Below are 24,534 nucleotides of genomic sequence, written 5' to 3'. Positions count from 1 at the left end.
GGGTCACGTGGAAGCCTGGCCGCTGCCAGGACTTTTAACTACTTAAGGTTAGGGCCGAGGATGGCCTGAGGTTTTCCATATACGACCAAGTATCTGGTTTTGGGTTAAGAGGGTAGGCTTCACTTGCTGGAAAAAATAGGAAAATGCACTATGAACGCAATCACTAAATCATGGTTATATAGAAGAATAATGCTTGGAGACATATCTGCAGAACTCAGTGGGTTAACCTCTTAACAGGTTTGAGTTTCACCATGAGAGGATCCTTCCTCCACAGCCCATAAATTATCAGCTTCTCATTCCAGTTATCGCTCTCGGGTGAGAGTTCTAGATCAAAATTCCAGAGAATTTTAGCCATGATTAGTCGCATTTCAGCTCTTGCCATACTATATGAAGGAATGAATTAGTACCTATGGAGTAGCAGACGGGAGGAGGACGTACTTCTGGCCAATACAATTCCGTGGCCCAACTGAAAATGGTTGAAATACATCTTTTGAATCCTTGCTGAACTGTGGATCCCCCATCCACCGTGCGGGGATGAATTCCTCCGGGCGAGAAAAGTAGCGTTCTGAATGATATGCCGACAGCTGAGAAACGGAAACGACAGTCTATACAAAAATTGATGAGCAATTGAGATAAAAGCGCAAGGCACAGCAAGGCACTAAGTATGTTTAAGAAGTAACGTACCTTCCCTGGAAGCCAATAGCCACATAGATGTTTACCCCCTTTAGGAATAACACGGGACATTATGCCAGGTACTGGAGGGAATATGCGTAGTGTTTCCGTCAAGACAGCGGCCAAATATGGGAGATTATCCAATTCGCTTATCGTAATATCCTTTTCTTCTTTGAAGCTCGATCGGATCTCTTGGACTAAACGTTGATAAACCGGAGGGTTTTTGAGCAGGAAATAAGTTCCACCGGTGAGGGTGGTTGCCGTGGTTTCACTCCCAGCAATCATTAGAGCTGCAGCATTAGATGTCAGTTCAGCTTCGGTGAATTCCCCTGTACTGTTGTGAGGCAGCATGTATGATATAAAATCTTTCCTTCCGGCATCTCCATTTTCAATCCTTTTCTTTATTGTTTCAAACGCAAACTTTTCAAATTTTTGAACGGTAGTTATAGCGTTTGATGGAGATGCAATCAAGCTTTGAAACGGTCTGAGTAGCGGGAAGCGTTTAAAGGGTTGTGTCCGAATCATATGATAAAATAGATCGTTAACCATGCTTATCACGTAGTGGGGGCTATCCGCCTCTAAACACCCGAATGGCTGACCAAAGGCCAGGTCTCCGATGACGTCAAAAGTGGCCCAGTTATATTTTTTGGTCATGTTAACTGGCTCAGAGCCATGTTCTTTGATATGCGATTTGAGTCCAGAGATTAGCATGTCCACAAGGCTCTGCATAATTCCTTCCTGGCCACGCAAAGCTTTCTCCGAAAATGCGTGGGAAAGCATACGACGATGCCGGGTGTGTTCCATAATATCCTCATCTGCAATGCCTGAACCGTCTTTGTCCAAAACACGAAACGTATTGTCTCGTTTGAATTCACCCACACGACTCCTCGGTGTGTAGAGCTCTTTCCACACGTCGGGGGCAATCAATGAGACGTCCATAGGTGATATCCGGACTACGGGCCCATACTTATCATGGAGCTCCTTTAAAGTAAAAGGCCAAATGCCAATGTACGATTGGTATAGAAAGGGGAATTGCGAAACTGCATATAGCTTGGGACCAGGAACTGAGGCTAGCGGGTTGATGAACAACTCGTAAACAACATTTCCGATGATGTAGAGTACCTAGACGCAGTCGTTTAGTGATACCGCAAATTCCAAGTACAGCTACCCGTATCTCTATTCGACTAACCGCAAGGAGTACCAGGATAATGCATCCTTCAGTGACTGTCATGCTTGTTAAGCTTAGGGGCGCCATGACGAGAAATGTGACGTATGAATGCCTATGTATCAAAATATATAACTATCCACATATACGTGAGATCATTCACATATATGAGAGAGTAGAACGAAATCTGCGGGCTGATCTAGCCGGATAGACAGTGTCCTTAAGTAGTAGACTTTGAGCTGTGGGGGAAAGTTAACGTGTGGGGATACTCAATTTACACAACTATCTGCCCATAAGGTGGCCATTAAGCACAGGGCATCGCAGGAACTTTATGCTCAATGTATAACGTTGGAATCGAAAGCTCCGAGTCGTATACGTAAAGCCGGCACATCCGTTTTCCTGTGCGGGGAGGATATTTTATGAAGCCAAATTTATGCAAAGGTCGAACAATCCACCCTTGAGGATATCCTTGTGATCTTCAGATCGGCGCCTTGGTTTCAGGGCTTCTGCCAGCCCAAATTATTGACAAGGACATTCTCACTATCAAAGTGTAATGGATGTGTGTATTGCAGAAACGAGGCGAAATGAATCCCGGTATCGGGTGGCTTCTTATCCGTTCGCGACCAGATGGTCGTACACAGGTGATTCATGCGATTTGTAGTACCCCATCTCATATACTAGGGTGGATGAACAGCCAGTGACGACGAGAGACGAGAAGCAGCGGTAGCCCTGGACCCGCGTGCAAAGAATATTACTGACTTAGTATGCCAACACTCCATTTCGACGTTCTTCACATTTCCATCCTGAGGACGAAGCTCCGGCATTTGTGAGCAGAAACGCCTCTGGGAGAACATGCCGACTTTTGGGCAACGTTAGTCTTATACCCACACTCTCGGTGTGAGCTTTGCGCAGGGTTGTCACCCCCTGGGGTCGCAGCGTGGTACATAGCAGGAAATGTTATCAAGAAGTCGTTTGTTTGTCCCTTTTCCACGAAACGACTTGATATTGGCTTACTAAGCTGAAACATGGTTTTATCACGTGAAACAAATCTGATTGGTGTAATTATCTAATCTGCTATTGGCCGCTATTCCAGATCGACAGATGTCAGGATTAGTCATCCTTTGTGTTAGTAAGTAGAACTCGCAGATGGCTCATGTTCCCAAAGGGAACATAGGACAGGCTCTATAACATGCTTAACTCGTCTTGGTGGCGGTCTGAACGTTAACTAGTTAATACGTAGCGATCTTCAAGCGAGAGTTAGTTACTTGCACAGGTAATTACCTTGGAATTGTACTCCGTACTGTTGTCTATTTTTGCTAATGCCATACAGGAGATGGCTCATTAGTGGATGAAGCATATTCGGCCTTCGGATCAAGCATAAAAAAGGGGGCAAGACAGCACGGGGCGGGACGGGACGGGACAATATAGTGGGGGAGCCACGTGAACTTGCACGCCGCCGAAGTTCTATCGGGCACCAACGAAGTCATCGGGTAGAATTTTTGATTTTCAATCCTCCCGCATTCAGAGGATAAAATTATTGAAACATGGCATTAAAGAGCAGCAACACAGAATGCTCCTTGATATTGCAATCTGCATACAGGGCTTGGGACGAGAAGCACTTGCACATTTAAACTGAAATAAGCGATGCTAAATGCGGTAGGGGAAAAGGCACTTAACGGCGAGTGGGAAAAAATATCAAACAAGTGTTTTGAGATACAAGAAAACATGACTATGACCTTTGAAGGTCGCTCTTGCAATATTGCTAATAGCGAGGGCATACCCGTTCCGGATGGCAAACTCGGTCCTCAAGATGGACGAACCACTAGAGATGTGAAGGCTGGTTTTCGATGCTACGTGATGCGAGCGTGGGTGAAATTCGAAAGGCAAGGTTGATATTAAGTCAGAGGTGAGGAATTCATATTCACAACTATTCTATCTCGAGCCTAGACAACAACCCTTTAAGGATCACCGAGGCCTAAATTATTTGAAATATTAAACCCTTCATAATACCCTATCCTAATAAGCAAGACTGCATCCTCATTAATCTTTTCCGGCAAATATAGGGATAAGCAGTTGGTGACTAACAGCCCGCCACTTTCCTGCTCCTCTTTCCATAGCTTGCTTGACTCTATTCCACTCCGAAACGGTTCAGGAACTTTATCAATCACATGGCGCTTCATAAATGAGAACGAGAGGTATTGGCCATCGCCAAAAAATGTGGGATTTCCTGTCAATATGAGTATTTATATCTCATCGTGTGAAGCATTTTGCGTACCGGAAACCTGTGACTCCAACCGCGGGCGCTTCGGTAAGCGCCGCTCTGGATTATCAATGTCGGCATATGTTGTATCGGTGTGTCTATGGTCACCATGATCTCTTATTCGTCTTATGTTCCGTCCCTGATTAGATTGCATAGCAGATATTGGAGGTTCTGAGTAGCAGAAGTGTTAGGCTTAAAATGATTATATGACAGGAGCAATGCTACTCTTACCCATTAAACGTCCGTCTTTTAGTACGTCAGGCTGCAGAAAGCTACAATGTGGCGCCAAAAGCTCAGTTGAGTTTCTTCCCGTTAACGAGGGACAAACTGCAGAAACCTTCCGTCTATCCTCTCCGTACTGCGGTAAATTACCACATATAGTGATAGTGACTTTATATAGTGAATTGCGAGGATCCGGTAATGCCACCCACCATTGCTCAAGTTGATCATAGAATGGCCCTGCTGGGATCTTTGGTAGTCCAGTAATAGAGTATGACAGAGAGCAGAGCACAAATAATTCAGCACTAATTGCATACACTTTCCTGGCGAAGTATTGAGCATGGCGTCTGACGCATCGCCGTGATGAAGATCGCTTCTCCAACGAGTCCGTAGTTTCTGTATACAATTCCAGCCAGGTATTTGCTTGCTTCGCCTGGCCTTCGGATAGAGGGTCCAGTATCTTGTGGATATGGTCTTCAAGACGAGGTTTTATTTGGGCGTCGAACAAGCTGGATGGGTGGCTCATCTTGCTTGACATAATAAAATGGGGGAAAGGCGGGAGGGGGAAGGGAAGGGAAGGGAAGGGAAGGGAAGGGAAGGGAGGGGAGGGGAGGGGAAGGAAGAAAACGCAGCTAGTGCCGGGTAACTAATACTTGAACCGCCCGAGACATGACATGCAGCATGACCTATCAGTTATTAATATCTGGCCTTGTAGTGATGACTTATAGGCAGAGCCGCCGACATGTCGACTATAAAAGCAGCGCTCAAATTGAAGGCGAGAGAGAGGTTGCAAGCTCATTTCGAGTTTTCTGGTAAAGAATAAAGAACCACTGTCCCCTGCAACACCCTTCCCAGCTTAAAAACAGAACCAAAAAAGTACGTGTGCCTCAGCCTGCTTTGGCATTCACATAAAGACTAACTGGACTGCCATTAAGAAATGTCAGCTAGCTCAGGACTCAAGGGGTTTTGCGATATATGCAGCCATGCAAATAATGAACATCGACAATATAAATGCAATGCATGTAACCAGCCAAAAAAATGGAAGATTTGCCAACAGCCTTCCCATGGAGGCTATGTGGTGTGTGTGAAGTGTGAGACCTGTACACCAGGAGGTGGTCCACCAGGCTCCCAGCCTGGTGGACATATGAAATATCTCTGTGACGAAGTTATATCCTAGTAAGTAACTAGTAGTTATGCTTGCAGTTAGTTGGTAATCAGAATAACTAATATAAGTGGAGCAGACAGACCAAGCTCGCGCACTTTAAGGACAATTTATAAAAGTATATAGTTGTGATTCTTGGGAGAAGATATACATAACTAGTTATATTGATAAAGCTAAAATATACAAGATTTATTTGTTTATAATTCAACAATGACTAGCTAGCTAACTAGTGAGTTGCCCTCACACAGAAGAATTATTATATAAAGCTCTCTGTCTGCACTATAACTAGTTAATCAGATAGTTATGGGCTGTGAAGAGCCGGTCAGGGAGGTGAGGTCCATCTATAAGGAGGGTCCTGTCCACAGGTAAGGATCCCGAGGTCGGATCCACCCACCTATGGATGACTCCACGGAGAGTTAACGGACCATATATAATCCGAGAATGACAGTGCCCAGGACGGGTCGGTTCCAATAGCTACCTAGGTACCATATATTAGCGGCGGTCTTCGCATCATGAGGTCTGTAAAAGCTGGTTGCCTCTCTAACAGAACTGTAGCAAAGAGCGAGTCTTTTTGCGAAGATGGTTTCCCGGAAAATGACTAAGTATATAGTTACCACTTTCGATCTAAGCGCGGACTTTCAAGCTAATTAGTTATAAGGACCCAGAGGAGCCGCGATCACCTCCAGCCGAGTCAAGACGAGCTTGACGCCGCTCTGCATGAGGCTCGTTGTTACTGGCATGGCCTTGCGCAGCAGGCTATCACCCAATACAGCCATGGCCCTCCTTCCCAATGTCTTCGGCCTGAAAATATGCTCGGATATGTCCCGGCGATGCCGGATATTCATATGAACTATCGCCATGAGTCCTTTGATACGTTTACATCAAACGGGGTGCTGTACATTAGAGCAGAGGCTGTGTGGGCTGTTTCAGACGGCGGTGCGTGTGGCATCAGCGGAAAGCAGAAGATACGAGCCGCGTCTCTCCCGATAGGAGTTCGACGGCCCACGCCGGTTTGCTTCCAGAACACCGCCTTTCACAGAGCGGTCGGAGTAGGCGGAGCTCATGAGGTTAATATCATCGGGATACTTGCCTTGGGATGGTCGTACATATTTTCGGCAGAATTAATCGAGAGGCAGGGACCAGGATCGTCCAGCTTAGACTATACCGACTCTATTGCGGAAATGTGCCATGGGAAGGCAGAAGCGGTCGGTAATATGATTCATGTTGGCGCTGTGAGTGCGCAGGCAGCACGATGGTGGGCATCAATTCTAGCACCTGGGCAGGGTTGGAAGGCTACAGTGTTGCAGTGTGACAGTGCCTGCTATATCTCGCCCTGGTCTGTGGTGCTCGAGCACGACGAAGCCTTCAAGGTCAGAGTGAGTGGCGATTTACCAGCAAATTCAACAATGAAATCCCTAAGCCCTCCGTCTTCCCAACAAGCATTGGAGTTCCTTGTCAATTTTTGTGCACTCCACGGTTCCCATAGCCAACTCTTCGTCGCCCTCGCAACTGCTATGACATTCCCAGCACACAACTACTATGGAACGCCATCCAGGTTGCCTTGTGTACGTGGGTCGAATACTCTCAAATCTCCTCAAGTCACAGCGGATATTAAAGAGCTTTCTGTCCAAATTCCTTACTATATGACGATGAGCTGTGCCCACAACGTGACGGTTTCGAGTCTCTGCAGTGTATTTTGGGAACCCAAAGTATGCTGTAATTTGGTCAGTCCATGGCTTCATCCTGTACTCAAAGAAATACCCAATCATTATTCCGGCTCTCTCTCCTTAGATGAGATCATCCCTTTACTTTGTGCCCAACGATGTCCAAATCTTGCCACTCTCTGGCTTGGAGCTACTCTTAGTGGGCTTTCTTCCACTATCATTGAGCTTGTTGGTAGCGGAACCCCTCCTCTAGACACAAACGGTGCGCCGTGGACTGGAAACCCACAGTCTTTCATGGATGTTCCGGGTTCAGGCCCATATGTTCAATTTGACTCCCCGCAGGATAAGCTCTTTAGGTCGGACGCCTGGCGCCTTCTCTACCTACCGGCCGCTGTCGAGGATGACTTGCAATATAATAGCCCGCCATTTTCACCATGGCAACCTGTCGGCATGACTAACTTTGAACATGCAGCCATCAGAGTAAAAGCCCATAGAGATTGCCCCCGTCACGAGCTGGTTTACCATCACTGGTCATGGCACCTAAAGAATGGTTCGGGGTTGGATGGACATGGCTATTGTTCTGACGCCATCCCTAGTCACTCCTATAAAATAGACCCTCCCATAACTACCATGAACTACCAGGCACTTTCGCTAGAAGATCAGGAAGCATCCATGATAGCCTCACGAGAAGTCTTCGCGTGGGTTACTCGCAACTGTGAAGGACATCCTCCCGAGGAGATATACCACGACCCCTGGATACGTGATGATAGCGAAAGCGAAGCGTCAGAGTCTTGCACGTCTTCTAAGAGTGCAAGATCCACTGGCGGGCTAACAGGGCCATCAGATATTGAAGCATGGATTATGAGAACGAACTCATAACAATCGACAACTAGGCTTCCCGATGAAAACGCAACCTTAGCTATTAACACACGTGAGGTTACGGTGCAATTCAAAGGCGCGATGGAACGAACATATTTACCACAGCAGGTTACACTAACAAATAGCCTATGATTGGATAATTTGCTCCGTCACTAGTTACTTATAAGGTGTGTTTCTCTCGAGGCGTATCTATAGTTAATTACACCCAAGTACCGATACCATCTTGACAACATCTTGACGAGCACTCCTCTTTGCGCAGAGTAATCTAACACTGGCACGGGGCTGTAATCCATTCAGACCTCCCACTCCAAAAGCCCTTGGTTGACCAGCGTTTGGCACTTTTCCTGGATTTGCAATCGATGCTGCACTGCTGGCGGCAACAAGAACGTAGGATGCCTATATGTATCACCGCCCAGCGTTCTAGCTTCCTCAGCCAGGTCCTTCAAAAATTCAAATTGCCCTTTCCAACACCGGTCAATAATCCTGTCAAGGGGATCGTTGCCTAATGGCGGAAATTCCATGCGGCGGAAGAGGTCAACAATGTCAAGACCTGGATCTTCGTTCTCGTACGGTTCGTAACCACGGGTCATGAGATATATAACAGATCCGATGGCAAATTGCTCGGTTCGGGCTCCATATAAGCCAAATGAGCCTGCATCTTCCCCGGCCTCTACACCAAGTACCCGCGCCCAAGGGGGAGCGGAGCCATCTGAAGGACTGCCTATCTTCGCAGCGCAATCGAAATCGATAAGTTTTAACCGATCATCTCCGTCGAGAAGTAGGTTCGGCGGCCGAATATCACCATGGACGTACCCAAGATTCTCCAACCAAGCAGTAGCACAAGAAAGCTCCATACTCCATCGCTCAACCAGCTCAATAGGCTCTTGCTTTACGACCGTCTCGACGCGGCCGCAGTAACTATGGCCAACGCGGACCTGGTTTGCTCGAAACCGCTGGTCCAACGTGCCACCACTGAGAAAAGCGAGGAAATTGGCTTCTGGAACACGCAGAAAGCTCTGGACAATCATAGGGCATGGACTGAACTTCTCGAAGAGGTCAAACATCTCAATCTCCCGTAAGAATGCATCACTCCCAGTTTCTCGGGGTATCTTCAGAACGATCTCCTCGTCAATTTTGTATACTAATCCAGTAGCTCCAAGAGATAGGAAAGGATACTTCGATAGCTTCGGCGGCTGTTTGATAAGACTCATTTCGGGCATGTCAAGTAGCTCGTTAATGGTTGGACTTTCAGAGGTAGATACTGAATTGAAAGCTTCTAGCAGGGCCTTTGCGGCACGGCGCGGTCATCACCAAGGAATTAGAGCCACCATAAGAGTGCTGTGACTGCACAGTCGGCGAAGGCCAATGATGCATAATTTTCAGCCCGGTCTCCTATCACAAGAGGCGTATTTTGGGTAATTTTCTATACGAAAAAGCGCTTTCAATTCATGAGTGCCCAGTAATAAATACCGGATTTCGGACCGTTGCCGTGCCGGATAATATTGGGGTATCAAACAAGGATGGCTATCCATGACCTGTGCTGCAGCAGGGATGGCTTGTCAGTGGAACTTTGGGTAAGGTTGGGAAGAGGAAGTTGAAAAAGGCTGGTATTGATCGTTACTACAGCTAAAATCTAGAGGAGCGGAGGGTAGATTGGCTTGCTTGCTCTGAATACATGGGTAGAGAAATGGCCGTATATCGGGCTGCTAAATGGTATAGAAACGCAGATATAGGGATCAAGGAGAGTCTTCATCGGCCCGCTGTGGCATATTCTGTATGGGCATACATACAATAAGTACATACATAAAGCCAGAGACTGCCATGAAACGTCACGACGGCTAAGTTCAGCGGACTGTGTGACATAGAAGATAAATATATGGTTTGATTGACGCAGCCTCATGGGCCGATTGCAAGACTCGGCACCCCCGTCCTACACAAGGGGGACTTCGCATGGAGAGCCTTGAGCAGAATAAGAAGTAATGATAACACTTTGGAGCCACGCATGTCCTCGGCATTCCACGTGAAGCCGTGCGATTCTTTTAAGTCTGCAATGGTGTAACGGCGCCTGGCTTCCAGCAACGATTAGAGCCTCTCACAGCTCCACGTATCAAAAGCCGAGGTATGTATAGCCTGGTCTTATCCCTTTGTTGGCGTCTCTCAATCTCGTGTATTTTCTTCCCTCTCTCTTTTCCTGTCATTTGCTTCTTCCTCTTCGCGATGTCAATTTGCGAAGATCCGCAGTTTCATGTCAACACCTCCAGTCGCAATAACACACCGGATCTGGACCTCTGGAGAGTCTGATTTCTTGATATCTCCATTTTTCCCATCACTTGCTCCATTGCCGGTGGGCGCGTCCTTGAATATTGACGGAGCCCATCTTAGGCAGGTGATGAATCGTTCGTGGGCGTCCCTCATCACCTTGATGCATTTTCCTTCTTGGCTCAGATCCCAGCAGCGCAGCGTCCTATCGTCAGATACTGAGAAGAGGTATTTGCCGCCGGGATGGAAAGCCAATGCCCGTATCCAGTTGTCGTGGCCCGCCAATGTTAAGAGACAAGTCCCTCGAGCATCCCATATCTTAATTTTCTTGTCTCGGGAACCAGTGGCCATAAACTCTGCAGTGCTACTCGCAGGTGGAGGCTTTTTCAGGCCAGTTAGAGGCGATAGATATTGGTATGAGGTAGACGGCGCAATAGCGCAACACTCGTTGAAGTGATCATGGCCAAACATTGTTACTTTAGTTTCCGGATTTGAGACAGAAATATCCCATAATCTTGCAGTGCTGTCGTCTCCGGTTGAGAGCAAAAACCTCCCGTCCGGAGAGGGAAACACATCTCGTACCCAGGCAGTGTGGCCTTGTAAAGTTCGCAAACAATATCCGGTGTTGGCGTCCCATATCTTCAGAGACTTGTCTCTACTAGCGCTAGCCAACAGATTGCCCGATGATGGGGCCCCCGAGGCTCCGAGGGGTATAAACCGCACGGCACTGACACTGTGATCATGGCCTACCAGGGTCCGTATGTTCTTATATTCATTCGATGGGTCCCATAGTTTAATGCTTAGATCCGAGCTGCATGACGCCAGTAGTATACCGCCTCTCGGACCCCCAAAGTCCACGTCCACAACTGCCCGCGTGTGACCCTTGATCGTCCTCTCTAGTTCGCCCAACTCCCAGTCCCATATCTTAATGGTGCAATCATCGGATGCTGAAGCAACTGAGGAGAATATAGGGTGGAATGCGACGCTGTTGATGGTATCTCGGTGTGATTCCAGAGCATGTCGGGCAGGAGCAGTTGGTATCCAGGACGCGGGGTCTTTGTTGCGTTTAGAAAGTGAGGTTGGTGTCGCATTGTCAAGCTCAGCCTGCATTGCTGACATTCGAGACTCAAGATCCATAATCTATAAGTTGAGTCCCAAAGTTAGACATCTCGTTCCTGAAAGTGTAAATGTTTGCCGCAAGGGAGAGAAAGCTTATAAATGAGAAACACCTTCAACGGCGGCAGACCTACCTTTTTCTGTAACCGGACTACACTGGTCCATTTCTTCTCCAGTAAGGTCTCATACTTCTTCGCTGTGGCCGGGTCAAACGCATCCTCGTTTAGATTCAACTCCGCCCTCAAGGTGTTGGCCGTGTCCAGGAGATTATTAGCCGTTAGATATGCTATTATCGACTTATGACTATGCACACGGCGGTTAGCCTTCCATCTATCCCTCGCATCTTTCCCGTGTTAGCCCATAAGGCCATGGCAGGCCTACACCTACAGCTCTTCAGCTTGCCGATTGGTCAGTATCGGACTCATCTCTACCGGTCCTTATCACAGCAGCGGCTCCTCTTCACTTTTATGCGTCTTTTTTTTTTTTTTGTTGGCAATTTCGAAGGCCGGAGGCCCCTGTATCAAAGGTCACTTTAGCTGTATTCCCTTGCGTCTCTGATGGTCGATGTGAGGACACGCCGCAAGATAGTGTGGGGTGCAAGCAATAGTCTCAAGTCGCAAGGGGAGGCGGCCACGGCAGCTTGGGCGGTCAAGGGGGCAGAAGCCGCAGCGCAGAACTATAAGCTAGGGACGAGCTGTGCCGGAGAGAGAAGAGAGCGCGGCTGACGGCGACTGGAGCGAGCTGGAGAGACTGCGGTGGCGGCGATGGTGTTCCTGGTGCTGCGGTTGGGTTTTGGGCTGGGTTCATCGCTTCGTCGATATCAAACCAGCTTCTGGCGCAACTAAATAAACTTGCCAAAAGGGCAGGACCTAACAAAAAGCGAGCCTCGGCAGAAAGATATTCCGGATGAGTAAGCATATGAGTGCCCTCAGGTGGGCAGCCCCTGCAGGACCCAAGGTAAACAAGAGGACGGGATGGAAGAAGAGATGAAAGAAAAATGAGAGGGAGAGCTACATGGGGTTGGTTTACAGGTTTATTAAGAGTGAGGTCATGTAAAGGCAAAAGCTATGAAGCTGTATTGCCAGTTTATCTAGCCTGGAAGTGCACAGGGGCAGACAGTTAGCTTCCTAGATACCAAGAGGCTGACATGGTTATTAGGTTGATTAGTTGGAGAGACAGCCAGCTTGGACAATCAATATTAAGGAGAATAATAGCTACAGGATAGCATGTCAGACATGGATCACCACGAATGATGGCCTGAAAAGTAAGGCCTGAGCTATACTAGCCCCACAGGTTGGGTATATATACCAAGCTTTCTGGCAACAAAAAATGGATGTCCCGGCGCTGGGGGTCATGCAGGGCAGATACGGTGGCAAGAGCCTTCGGCTACAGACGCCGTCTCGGAGTCCACTCCGGGCAAAAGATGGCCCTTAATAGTTGAAAAGAGGACGGGCGGTTAACTAGCGGATTCCAGGTGATTCAAAGGTATCAGCCAACAACAGGTAAAGAGTCATCGATACTTTAGGCGAAATGCCCCGTGACTAGCAGCCAGGCATCCATGCGAGGCGTGTGCATCTCTCGAATCGATGTTTCGTCTTCAGGATGTGAGTTTACATGAACTCCCCTATGCGAGTGGATAGACAAACGGGCCAAGGTGTCCTTGCCGACGTGGCTGTGACGCACTCGAACGCGAATGAGTCCGCCGAGAGGATCATTGGCCATCACGCGGCAACGTGTTTCGCCCGGCGGAACTGGCAGTCGAGCAGAGGGATAATACTGAGGCTTTGTGCATATGTTGATGCCTTGTATATACCCGTGTCTGCATCATCGGTGGCTGGCCGAAAAAAATTCTGCCTGTCGAAGCATCTTATCCGTTCTCCCTCAGAGGTAGCTTCATCTCTGGGAGTGAAGTGCCCATTCAAAGAGAGACAGCTCACCATCAACTAAAACTGGATATGATTCGAAGGGATAGCTGGCACATTGGCAGAGATCCGGGCCATGACTGACACGACAGCCATCAACACACAACACATAGAGGGCCCCTTAAGTAGATATCATCATGGCTCCCCCGTCAGCCTCAAGGCATCGACATAGGCTCCCTCTTATCATTCCTTCCACCTGGCTTCCTTTGTCTCTGAGTAACTCTCCGCGAAGATGCGAAATGTCTCGTCCCTTCGCTGACGTCTCGAAGCAAAAGACCGCGAAAACTTCAGCTTCCACGTGACTCCACTGGGCCCAAAAAAGGTCAGTTTTTGCTTCTTTTCTTCGTCAACATCAAACCATCTTCACAGCCACGGCGAGGTGAGCAGACGCACAAAACACCAGTCCTAGGCTGCTGTGGAGGGCCCAGGCTGGCTTCGAGATGCCAGTCATGAGTCACGGATCACCGCAAAGGGGAGGATGATTCCCTCCCCTGATGGCATCTGCCTGGTCGGTATGATCACGGGTCCAGCACCAGGCAGCTATATTTTATATAAGAAGGCCTCCAGCCGATCTATCTTTAGAGTCACTGCTGGCCACTCCATCAAGGAAACGAAGAGACGAAACATTTTCTCTCTGAGCAAGCGCTGACTGAATATCCCGCTTCATTATTAGCTGAAACTGAGCTTAGGGATCTTCTTGCACGTTCAGCCTGGCCGCATAGACGATCGTATATTTTGAGCCGCAATACGAACGAGGCGTTGACCTGCAAGTATATAACTAACGGGTATACTCGCTTGCTCGCTTGTAACTTTGTACCTGCAACTGTTACTCCTGCGGCCACATCTATCAATCTCCCCAGCGGCCGCCAAATCATTCTATAATACTTTGTTTTAACTATGCGTTGAAAGTGTTTTTTTCTTCCCCGGGAATAAGTTACAATATTATGGTTGAGCGAGTCGAGTACTATTTGCTTCCACGAAGTGAATGGAAGATCCGGACGCCCTCGGCCACACCTCCAGTCGAAGAAACTAAGATGTCTCAAAGGGTTTCACCTGTCTCCGCAACTGCTACGTCACCACGGCCGAGATTGGCTGTCAAGCGCGCTCACGATCCTCCAAGAAACCAGGACGGAAATATCTTTTGCGACCACCCTGACTGTCATACTAATCCTCCTGTCTTTCGCCGTCCATGTGAATGGAAGTAAGTTGGTCTCTCTTGTGTTCTTGCTTTTGATCATGAAGCTAATATTTCCACTTAGTAAACATATGGATAAGCATGATAGACCGTATAAATGCAATGATCCAGATTGCGCAAAGCTACCGGGCTTCACGTACTCCGGTGGCCTGCTTCGACATCAGCGAGAAGTGCACCGGATGCACACGCAGGGGAAGAAACTGATGTGTCCCTATTCTGACTGTAACCGAAGTTCCGGCAAAGGTTTCACCAGGCAGGAGAACCTGAAGGAACATATTCGCCGTCTTCACAGGTCTGAAGACATTCCTCTCACACTCAATAATACCACTTTACCGCCCCTCTCTCGGACTTCTACCAGCACTATCATTATTGCCGGTATATCGGCACCCGCAACCGCTCCGGCAGCAGCTAATGACCCTCGAGTTTTACCCCCCATTTCATTACCAATGCACCATCCGTCAAAACGGAAGCGGAACTCCGCTACGTCTTCCGCTTATGTATCAGAAGATGAGACAGCTCCTGAGGTGCGTGCCTTACGGGATGAGGTGTCGTATCTACGTCGCGAACTGGAATACAAAGGCACACAAATAGACGAACTACAACGAGAAATGAGAGAACTACGGCGGTTACTTCAGCATCCATAATTCCCCATGAAATCAGCACTAATAATGTTACATTTCGAATTCTCCTGCTCTTGCATATTTCCTTTGTCCCCACTCCCTCACCCTTGCGGCTCTCTGGGCATGGTCCTGCTGCAAGGCGTTCACCGCCGAACACCCCTGGTCTTGAATTAAGGGGCTTTTTCTCCTCTAATATGAGTGGCTTTTATTGTTGCATGGCATGGCAAGCGTAAATTTATATAACCAAGCCCCTCCATCTTTCACATTGGCCTATTAATACATCAAATACAGCCCTTTCCTGCGCCTTTTCCCGCCCCGGTGTTTGATGAGACTGCAAATATGATAGAAATAGACACCTAAATAGATCCTTCAGACGACATATATATATATGTTCCTATACAGGGCAGCCGCACTCCATTACGTATCCAGTAGTGAAAGGTCATAATTGGGCAAGCCAGCCGACCTGCAGAAATCCTTGTGGGATTTGGGCGTGGTCTCGGTTTCACTCTCAAGTAGCCGCAAGACACGAGCTGCAGAGCCTCATCTTCCATGGCGGCTTAGCTAGCCCGATGCAGGCACCAGCCTCGTATAATTCGACTTCAGCTCCCCGCAGCGACAAGCCTATGTAGCGAATCATATTCTTCAGCACCGCCCGAATGGCAACGAGCGAAAGACAAAATGCTGTGCGAATTATTAATCCAGCGGCCGCAGTTTTTTTTTTTTGTTTTCCGTCCTCTCCAGTCTCCGTCGATCCATGCAGCTGAGACAGCTCAACCTGGGCAATCAGCCCGGAAATGGTTCGCTCGCACTTCCTCTTATGCTTTGGGTTTGAGGCAATGCATTCTGTTCGCAGCCTGTCTTCCCCCAGCTCCCAGCCATTCACAGGTCGAAGCCCTTGCTAGCAATCATGCAAGGCGTTCCGCTCTCTTTGCTACTTTAGTCTTTGTGCGGCCAGAGAAATCTCGGTAAAGCTATCAACCACTCAACTAGATACGCTTCTTACACACAAAGTTCGGGCAAACCCCATCTTATGATCGGGCGGCCTATGGGTCGACGGTAATAGCCATAGCCTAATTGTAAGAGGTTAACTTAAACTAGAATCGGTGATGCTGTGCAACGGCCAGCCACCAAGGGTCACAAAATGAGTTAGACTAACTATCGACCAAGCTGGATGCCGTGGGTCCAACTATGCATAACTTTGTACCTTGTATCCGAAGCACCATCTTCGCAAGGGAGAAGGAGAGAAACTGTTGCTGATAGTTGTGGTTGGTTGTAGTGATGTTGTCGTTGTGGTTGTTGTTCCCAAGGTTAAAAAGGGGTACGCCAGGCTTAGTCAGCATTTATTTTCCGACTAATTAAGCAAACGCGTTGGACGTCAGTTTATCTTCAGCAACAAACACCTCCATACATAATATTCTCTCCATCCCTCACTTTTCCATGTCTTTTTACGGAGTACTGATATAACATTCTGCTTTTACATCCAATACCGGTTCATACAGCCCTGAAGAGAGATATTTCTGGCCTTTTGCAGCAGTGACATGGCTTCAGTTCCGTACTATATTCCTAACCAGGAATATAGCAATGCTGGGTTGAATAATATATCAGACTGCGTTCACTCGGCTATGGAAATCGCTGAAAAATGCCCGTTAGCTATACCTATCAAGCACGACCTCCCACCAGGGGTTTATGCCTGTCCTGAGTTTATGAATATGTTCTCGGGTGTACAGATTAAACCGCCTATCCATCTCCTGGACTGGACCTATGACCGCCGCCGGACTGCACAGGATGTCCTGCCCTATCTATATCTGGGCCCAAACAATGCCATGCGCGATGCAGAGTTTCTTGCAAAAAACGGCATTACTTTGCTTCTAGCTATTCGGGATCGAACCCGAATCCAGGCTGTGACGGTCAACGGGGATAGGGTAGCGGCCAGACTGGGGATCGAGTCGGACTTTGTCGAAATAGACAGTGCACAGGAACTCATCAGTAAACTCCCCGATATCATCCGTCGAATCAACAACCATGTTTGCCCATGTCCGACTCACCAGCCGGAGGGACATGGCAGAACGAGGAAAGTGTTGGTCTTCTGTGATACAGGAAATGATAGATCAGCCTGTGTGGTCGCCGCATATCTTATGGCAATGTTACAAACTGGAGCAGCTGTAGCGTCAAGCCACATTCAAGTCCGACGACTGTCCACCAATATTAGCCCTGTCTTCGTGGATATCCTGAAGGCGTTTGAGCCCATACTTGACGCACAGAGGGCTATTGCCAGGAACACGCTAGACAACCATGGAACCAGTGGGTTGCTGAATTCTGGCAATGCACTCTCAAGGAAACGGTCTTTCCAGGTTGCCGAAGAGTCCCATAATACAGACGGAGAGGCCATGGCTATGGATCTCTGCCGGCCATCTCTTCCACCCTTCCGTGATGTAAGCAACATTTAGAGAAGTAGCAACACGCGGAACGATCTTTCCATCCAGGACTTTCTACCGGCTCTTTCCTTGGCCTCTACTCGTTCTTTCTCATTGTTATTGTTTTCAAGACGTCAACAGCATTTTGCACTAGCGCAGGAAGGCCAGACCCTCAGGCGGCCAAGCATGTGTCAAGTTTGCGGAACTTGCCCTTTCCACCCTTAACGATTTCATGGCTCGGTGTTCATTAGAGGCTCGAATTCTTCTCTTCCTTTCTCTTCCGCTGAATATTTGCGGGTCTACCCTCCTTTCATTTTCTAGCTTCTTCTTCGTCTTCTTCTTTGTATGAGGTTGCAGTTAGTAGCAGCCTCTTTTATTACTTCTTGTATTTATTATTATTCTTATTTTACCTTTCAAACAGTGTTACTTTACCTCTGCTGGATATACAATACCATTCACACACTCAGTTCCCGCAGCTCTATGTGTGAGAATTAGTGTTATCACAATCCTCTTTGGGAATTCTATTCAACACGAGCTACCTTGCGTGTATCTTCCTATGACCAAATAGGATATAGACTGCTTCTATGTTTTCTATCGCCACGGCGATGAATATTCACAGTCAAAACAGTGGACCTTTCTTCACATCTTTCTTCACTGTTTACTTTTACAAGCGAGCAGCCAACTTGCTTGTCATCTTTCCCTATGCCTGATTTCTTCTTGCTCAGCTCATTAACTCTGCTATTTGCTGCCTAGGAGCCAGGGAAAAGAGCTTCGACCCGGGTTCGGATTTGATAGGACCAAATAGTCACTGTTTATATCACTTCGGCAATATAAACATCGTTGAGTCTGCGACGGAATTCCACCTGCTGACAATATGCGGTTGAGGCAGAGAGACAACATCCGGCCCCCTGAACGATATGGCGGTGGGGACTGGATTGGGAACAAGGCGTCGGGTCGTCGAGGTGCGTCAAGGGCGACTTCTGAGACGCCCGACGACCTACCTCGCCAACCACACATCCCTCTCATCGCGAGACCAACTGCAGGGCCGCCGCCGTTTATTGACTACAACCCAAACTCGCCTCCAGCTGCGTTCCCTACGCTTGACAAGCCCCGGCCTATAGAGATGCCGCCTGTAAACAATGAAACAGCCTCTTCAGGTTCTTGTGAAAACGAGTGAGTGATGCCGCCAGAAGTGCAGAGAACCTCGAGACTGTTAACACAGGGTATCAACTAATTAACCTCTTCTATGTCCTTGTAGGTTTCAGAGCGAGCCATGGAGTGACATGGAGTCGAGCGAAGACGATGATAGCGGGGAAGACGCGGATCATTCTGTCGATGTTGAAGACTACAAATATCTTCACGCGCCCACACACGTCGAATGGAAAGACCTTAATCCCGCTATTCAAATGGAAATAATCCAGAATTTGACTCAAGTCTATACTTGGCCGCGCGTGGTGTACATGTTAGAGCTGACACCGCAGCAGCAAGAGGAAGCCATTCAGAGCCCAGCCCGTCGCCAGAAGCAGGTGGAGGACGAAGCCCAGCAGTTGCATGAAATGCAAGTCAAGCAGTTGAGAGCGCTCCTTCGAATAGACAACAGTGTTCTGAGGAAGTCTAGAGTTCCGGGCCAGCTGGTCTTTCGAAACATTTCAAAGCAGTACTTCCGGGAAGCTAAAAACAGAGCAACCGTTGATCATTTCATGATCAAAGCTAGCGATCTTCTGGCTGCTCGGAGGTTTCTGCGGAGATTGGGGATTGACACAAAGTATGCTGGAGAATGGAAAAACGACCTTGCCACCATTAACCAGGCGCATGAAGAGAATGGTGAGGACGAGTTCAAATGGATTCTTAGTCCAGAGGAGACTGAACAGTCTAGCAGCACTCCTTCTATCCAGTTAGGCTCTTCCTCACCTTCACTTCAGCCGCACAATGTTGGTGCTAATAGCGCTAATGGCCAGGATCGTTGTTTCGTCAACCGTGTTGGAAACCCGGGAGCGGGTACACTCAGAGTACCAGTGCGCGAGGAACTGAATGAACCGATGCATTCGACTCCCCTGAATGCTGCTCAACAGATCCTTAGCCGCAGAAAATCCGCTAAAAAGCCGGATAGGAAAACACCGAACCGACCTATGAACATCAATCCAGCAAGCTCAATGGTCCGATTAAATATTGGGCCTGAGGGTGCTGCACAGATACGCAATGTCATGCATACCACATCTTCCTTGTCGCCACAGTCGTCCCAAAACCTACCATCAAGCCCTCCAATACCCTTAGCCTCCACGACCAACCACCCGCCGAGTTCTTCATTGTGGATGTCTCAGACAACAGATTCAAGAAAACGCCCACATTCAGAGACGGCTATCACACCTGGTTCTTTTGTAGATGAGGACGACCTTCCACTGCAGAGGGTCTTAAGTGGTCCATGGTGGTATAATTCGGGACAAGTCATATCTCGGGCGGGAATCACATCATCCCAGACGCTCCATGAAAGGCTGTATGCGGCTAGAGCTGAAACTGAGATACAGCGCCAATCTTTTGCTCGCCCGATTGGTAGATTACCCCCAGTGCCACAGGTTAACCTACCGATCCGAAACTCAACCCCGCTGAATAACCGCCAGGCCACTCCTATGCCTTACAGTGATGACACAATCGCTCAGACACCTCCACCGGGATATTCTTCACCAGTACCACAGAGACATGTGCTACCCAATAAAAATTTCAAAAGCCTACTCATCAACATGCCTGGAGATAATGTACCAACTAGAATGACCTCAGCCTCTTCAGACAATTCCGAGCACGGACCACCATACTCACCAATATCACCTGTCATGGGAACATTTCCCGTTGCCCAGGTTCAGGCTGCCGGGGGTGGACAAACCCAAGATAACAACCTTAGGAAAGTTCGAACTCTCCAAGAAAGCGCCATTGAGGATGGTCAACATGGAGCGACGAGTTCTATTCTAGACGATGGGGTGTCATCTAATACTGGGCCAGTAGGCACGCCAGCCTCACTCCCAACTGAGGCTAAATCGTCTCGACCAAGTTCAGTAGAATTTTCACACACAAGCATCCAAACAGCGGGCGAAGATCCACTTCTGGAGATGAAATTCCCAGAGCCAATGGAAAACACTGCTTCCAAGGCTGAGACTTCTAGCAATATTTCTATTGCCACCACCTTTGCGGTCTGTTGCGATATTCCGCCCATCGAATCAATGAAGAAGAATGAGTGTAACTCTCATTTACCTATCCATTCACCACCGGACACAAATGGAACTGGTAAAGAGAATGAATTCCCGGGTAAAAGCAAGCCAGCTAAGAAAAAGGCTAAACTGGCTCCGACGGATAGACGGCGCAGCTCAAGATTGAACAAGCCTGCTACCACGAAGGAAACAAGAGCTCGAGCAGCAGCATCAGTGACGAAGAAACGACTTGGAAACTAATGAAATATATGGAAAAAAAATGGGTGGATGAAATCATTAATTCGTATTTTGGGTGGGGGTCATTGATCTTGTTGATTTGCATTGGCAGTGCTCACTTGGGAGGGGGCATCATCGGGACGTGGGTTGGAATTGGGAACTTCGGCATTTTGATGATACACATCGATCTCCCCTCTAATATGTAGTATTGTGAGCTCAGTTTTCTCTTTTGAAATGCTAGTTAGTCACTGATAGCAAGAAAAGGCGTGGAAGCCGGAAGGATAGTTCGTTTGGATGTCGTCCCTTTTTACTTTCGTTGAACTTATTTTGACTTTTCCTGAGCCGCATATCACATGATGTTAATGAGGCTCAACTTGTCATCTTGGCGATAACGTAATCATGACGCGAGCGCGCCCTCTCTTAAATTGGTTTTTCTACGCGTTGGAGGGCCTCAGAGCCAACAGGCTGCAACAGCTAGGATGCGACAGGCACCTCTGGTCCTTAGATAAATAGACGCTTACCAAGTGTTGATAGTGGTAACTATTCAACAGCCACTCTTAAATCTTCTCACTTTGACCTTTCTCCTAAACCTCTCATTGCTCTTTGTTCCTCAAGACGAAACGGCGCGGTGCAAGGTAAGACATTCGAACAAAAAGGTTATGGACAATTAGTTACTAATTTCATTAAAGGGGCATATATAGACCATATACTTCCATCTAGACTCAATTATCTTTTTCTAAAGCTGCCATACACCGAGTTGCCACTAGTTCTCCCGGTGATATTAGTGCGTTACAGTCATGGCTACGTTTAAGCAGGAAGAAAACAAGGAGAACATCATGGAGGTGGATATAGACAAGAAAAGTGAGGAGGAGGAAGATGATGATATGGAGGGCTTGGGTATGAAAGCCAAAGCTTTGACAAAGCTTCTCCAGACTAGCTCGGTACTTCAGCCATACTTACTCTTTGAACAAGGATGCGATACTAATATCAGCGTATAGGTGTTTGTAGCTATTATGGCTGATAAAATGAAGGAGCAACAGAAAAAGCAACAAGAACAGGCAAAGAGACAAGCTACCAAGGAGAAAAATCTAGCCGAGAAGCAACAAGCAGTAACTGCATCCACGAACAAACGGTCCACAAGAGCAAGCGAGAAAAAAGCTCCAGCTGATTCAAGTAAAGGATCCCAGAATACCCAAGAGAAAAAATCTAGTTCCATGAAGCTACCTACGCGAGGAACATCTGGGAAAGCTACAAAAGCCTCCAAAGGTGATATCACGAGCTACTTCAAGCAAGCCAAAGTCGAAGTAGCAGAGGACAAACCAACTGTACAAGAGGCTTTGGCACAAGCTGCTGACGAATTTGAAGCAAAGCCCTCTGCTTTAGGTGAGCAGGAAGATCTAACTGCAACCCAGCAACCCTCCTTAATCACAGGAGGGAAGATGAGAAAGTATCAACTTGAAGGGCTGGAGTGGATGAAGTCTCTTTGGATGAATGGACTTTGTGGTATCTTGGCGGACGAGATGGGTCTCGGAAAGACGGTGCAAGCCATCTCCTTAATAGCGTTCTTTAAAGAACATAATATCCCCGGGCCGTTTTTGATTGCTGCGCCACTGAGCACAGTCAGCAATTGGGTTAATGAGTTTGCTCGTTGGACCCCATCTATCAATACAGTTCTTTACCATGGAACCAAAGAACAACGTAGCGAGATTCGACGAAAACAGATGAAAAACCAGGACCAGAGAGCGCCGGATTTCCCAGTTGTCTGTACCTCGTATGAAATCTGCATGAATGATCGAAAGTTCCTTGCTAACTACCAATGGAAGTACATCATTGTGGTAGGTATAGACCTTTTACCCAAGGTTTCAAAATGGGACACTAAAAATGAATTTTATATAGGATGAGGGTCACCGTCTGAAGAATATGAACTGCAAGTTGATCAAAGAGCTCCTGACATACCCATCTGCAAATCGACTGCTCATAACTGGAACACCTCTGCAGAACAATATTGCTGAGCTATGGTCACTGCTTCATTTTCTGCTACCCGAGATATTCAATGATTTGGATAACTTCCAAAGCTGGTTTGATTTTTCATCTGTTCTTGATGATTCTGATCAGAATGCAGTCAACGAGAGACGGAGACGCAATCTTGTGTCTACAATGCATGCCATTCTCAAGCCATTCTTGCTACGGCGAGTAAAGACGGATGTTGAATCATCACTCCCGAAGAAAAGGGAATATATCTTGTACGCGCCACTGACACCGGAGCAGAAGGAGCTATATGTCCAGATAGTGAACGGAACGAGCCGTCAGTACCTGGAAGAGAAGGCCGCTGAGCGAATAGAAGCTAGGAACGGCTCAGCGAAACAATCAAGAACGCGCAGCTTGAAGAGAGGCGCAAGCGGCAGTGAGCTAAGCACGCCCAACAAGAGTGCAAAATCTAGCCGTGACTCTACACCGACTAGGGCTCGGCGTCGAGGCAGATCCAAAAACTACAAGGAAGAGTCTGATAGAGATTTCAATAGTAAGCTAGCTAGGCTAGAGAAGGGTATACAGGAGGAAGCCCCTGAGGAGAGCGAGCTTAGTGAGGGGGAGATGGATGAAATCGAGAGAGCAAAAACCATGAAGCTAGCCAGTACGTATACCTGCTACTTTGATTTGAGAATAATGGTTCGCTCTAACTTATCCACTATAGAAAAAGAGATATCCTCTAAAAAGCTCCAGAATCCGGTCATGCAGGCCCGACTGGTGTGCAATTCCCCGCTCAACTTCTACTGGCCATGGGGAGAAGACTCAGGGGTGGACTCAACACTCATCACATCTTCTGGCAAGATGCTTCTTCTAGATCGTCTTGTGCCCTGTCTTATATCCAAGGGACACAAAATCCTAATCTTCTCTCAATTTAAAGGTCAACTTGATATCCTTGAGGACTGGGCTACACAGCTCCGATCCTGGAACTGCTGTCGAATCGACGGTGCAATTGCACAAGCTGATCGACAGGAACAGATAAATTCGTTTAACAACGATCCCGACTACAGAATATTTCTGCTAAGCACCCGAGCAGGGGGGCAAGGCATCAACCTCACTGCCGCTGACACCGTTATTCTGTTCGATTCTGACTGGAACCCGCAACAGGATCTCCAGGCCCAGGACCGAGCTCACAGAATCGGCCAGACGAAGCCAGTGATTGTCTACCGGCTAGCTACCAGGGGAACCATTGAACAGACTCTTCTTGAGCGAGCTGGTTCCAAACGCCGGCTGGAGAAACTAGTCATTCAAAAGGGAAAATTTAAAAGCCTGCTTGATTCTACGAGTTCTTCCAACCCTCAGCGTCAGGTGGATGAGCTAAAGAAGATATTCGGAGACGAAGACATTGAAGTGTTTGACATCGGCGCCGAAACCACATCTGAGGCTCTACTTTCAGAGAAAGATCTAGAGATATTAACAGACCGTAGCGACGAGGCGTACTCGGACCAACGGATGAACGAGAGCGGGCGTGCGTTTGCTGCTGTCAAGGCGAATACGGATGCAGACGAGATCATGGCGGACATCACCAGTAAATAAGAAAGAAAGC

General features: G+C 47.8%; 7 protein-coding genes across 7 annotated transcripts; 4 read left to right on the top strand and 3 right to left on the bottom strand.

Annotated features, from left to right (window-relative positions):
• Positions 1–214: 214 nt before the first annotated feature.
• On the bottom strand, positions 215–1,903 carry ARB_01473 (cytochrome P450, putative; the record flags this gene model as incomplete). The annotated part of the gene is made up of 4 exons (XM_003012167.1): positions 215–383; positions 439–605; positions 685–1,794; positions 1,862–1,903. The coding sequence occupies 4 exons, from the start codon at positions 1,901–1,903 to the stop codon at positions 215–217; spliced, it is 1,488 nt and encodes a 495-aa protein (XP_003012213.1).
• A 4,405-nt stretch (positions 1,904–6,308) lies between these two features.
• ARB_01472 (uncharacterized protein) lies at positions 6,309–8,021 on the top strand (the record flags this gene model as incomplete). The annotated part of the gene is made up of 1 exon (XM_003012166.1): positions 6,309–8,021. The coding sequence occupies one exon, from the start codon at positions 6,309–6,311 to the stop codon at positions 8,019–8,021; it is 1,713 nt and encodes a 570-aa protein (XP_003012212.1).
• A 293-nt stretch (positions 8,022–8,314) lies between these two features.
• ARB_01471 (uncharacterized protein) lies at positions 8,315–9,241 on the bottom strand (the record flags this gene model as incomplete). The annotated part of the gene is made up of 1 exon (XM_003012165.1): positions 8,315–9,241. One exon carries the CDS (start codon positions 9,239–9,241, stop codon positions 8,315–8,317), a length of 927 nt encoding a protein of 308 aa, XP_003012211.1.
• A 1,000-nt stretch (positions 9,242–10,241) lies between these two features.
• Positions 10,242–11,821, bottom strand: ARB_01470 (uncharacterized protein; the record flags this gene model as incomplete). Its single annotated transcript, XM_003012164.1, has 3 exons — positions 10,242–11,420; positions 11,531–11,699; positions 11,784–11,821. The coding sequence occupies 3 exons, from the start codon at positions 11,819–11,821 to the stop codon at positions 10,242–10,244; spliced, it is 1,386 nt and encodes a 461-aa protein (XP_003012210.1).
• A 4,850-nt stretch (positions 11,822–16,671) lies between these two features.
• ARB_01469 (putative dual specificity protein phosphatase 3) lies at positions 16,672–17,896 on the top strand (the record flags this gene model as incomplete). Its single annotated transcript, XM_003012163.1, has 2 exons — positions 16,672–17,565; positions 17,702–17,896. The coding sequence occupies 2 exons, from the start codon at positions 16,672–16,674 to the stop codon at positions 17,894–17,896; spliced, it is 1,089 nt and encodes a 362-aa protein (XP_003012209.1).
• Positions 17,897–18,421: 525 nt separating this feature from the next.
• ARB_01468 (uncharacterized protein) lies at positions 18,422–20,987 on the top strand (the record flags this gene model as incomplete). The annotated part of the gene is made up of 2 exons (XM_003012162.1): positions 18,422–18,720; positions 18,806–20,987. 2 exons carry the CDS (start codon positions 18,422–18,424, stop codon positions 20,985–20,987), a joined length of 2,481 nt encoding a protein of 826 aa, XP_003012208.1.
• Positions 20,988–21,760: 773 nt separating this feature from the next.
• Positions 21,761–24,524, top strand: ARB_01467 (uncharacterized protein; the record flags this gene model as incomplete). Its single annotated transcript, XM_003012161.1, has 3 exons — positions 21,761–21,904; positions 21,962–22,798; positions 22,860–24,524. 3 exons carry the CDS (start codon positions 21,761–21,763, stop codon positions 24,522–24,524), a joined length of 2,646 nt encoding a protein of 881 aa, XP_003012207.1.
• Between the last annotated feature and the right edge of the window lie 10 nt (positions 24,525–24,534).

The sequence above is a fragment of the Trichophyton benhamiae genome, assembly GCF_000151125.1.
Source record: "Trichophyton benhamiae CBS 112371 chromosome Unknown contig00178.8, whole genome shotgun sequence".
Taxonomy (NCBI): Eukaryota; Fungi; Ascomycota; class Eurotiomycetes; order Onygenales; family Arthrodermataceae; genus Trichophyton; species Trichophyton benhamiae.
Note: the sequence above shows the minus strand (reverse complement) of the source record. Positions and strands in the feature narration are given on the sequence as shown.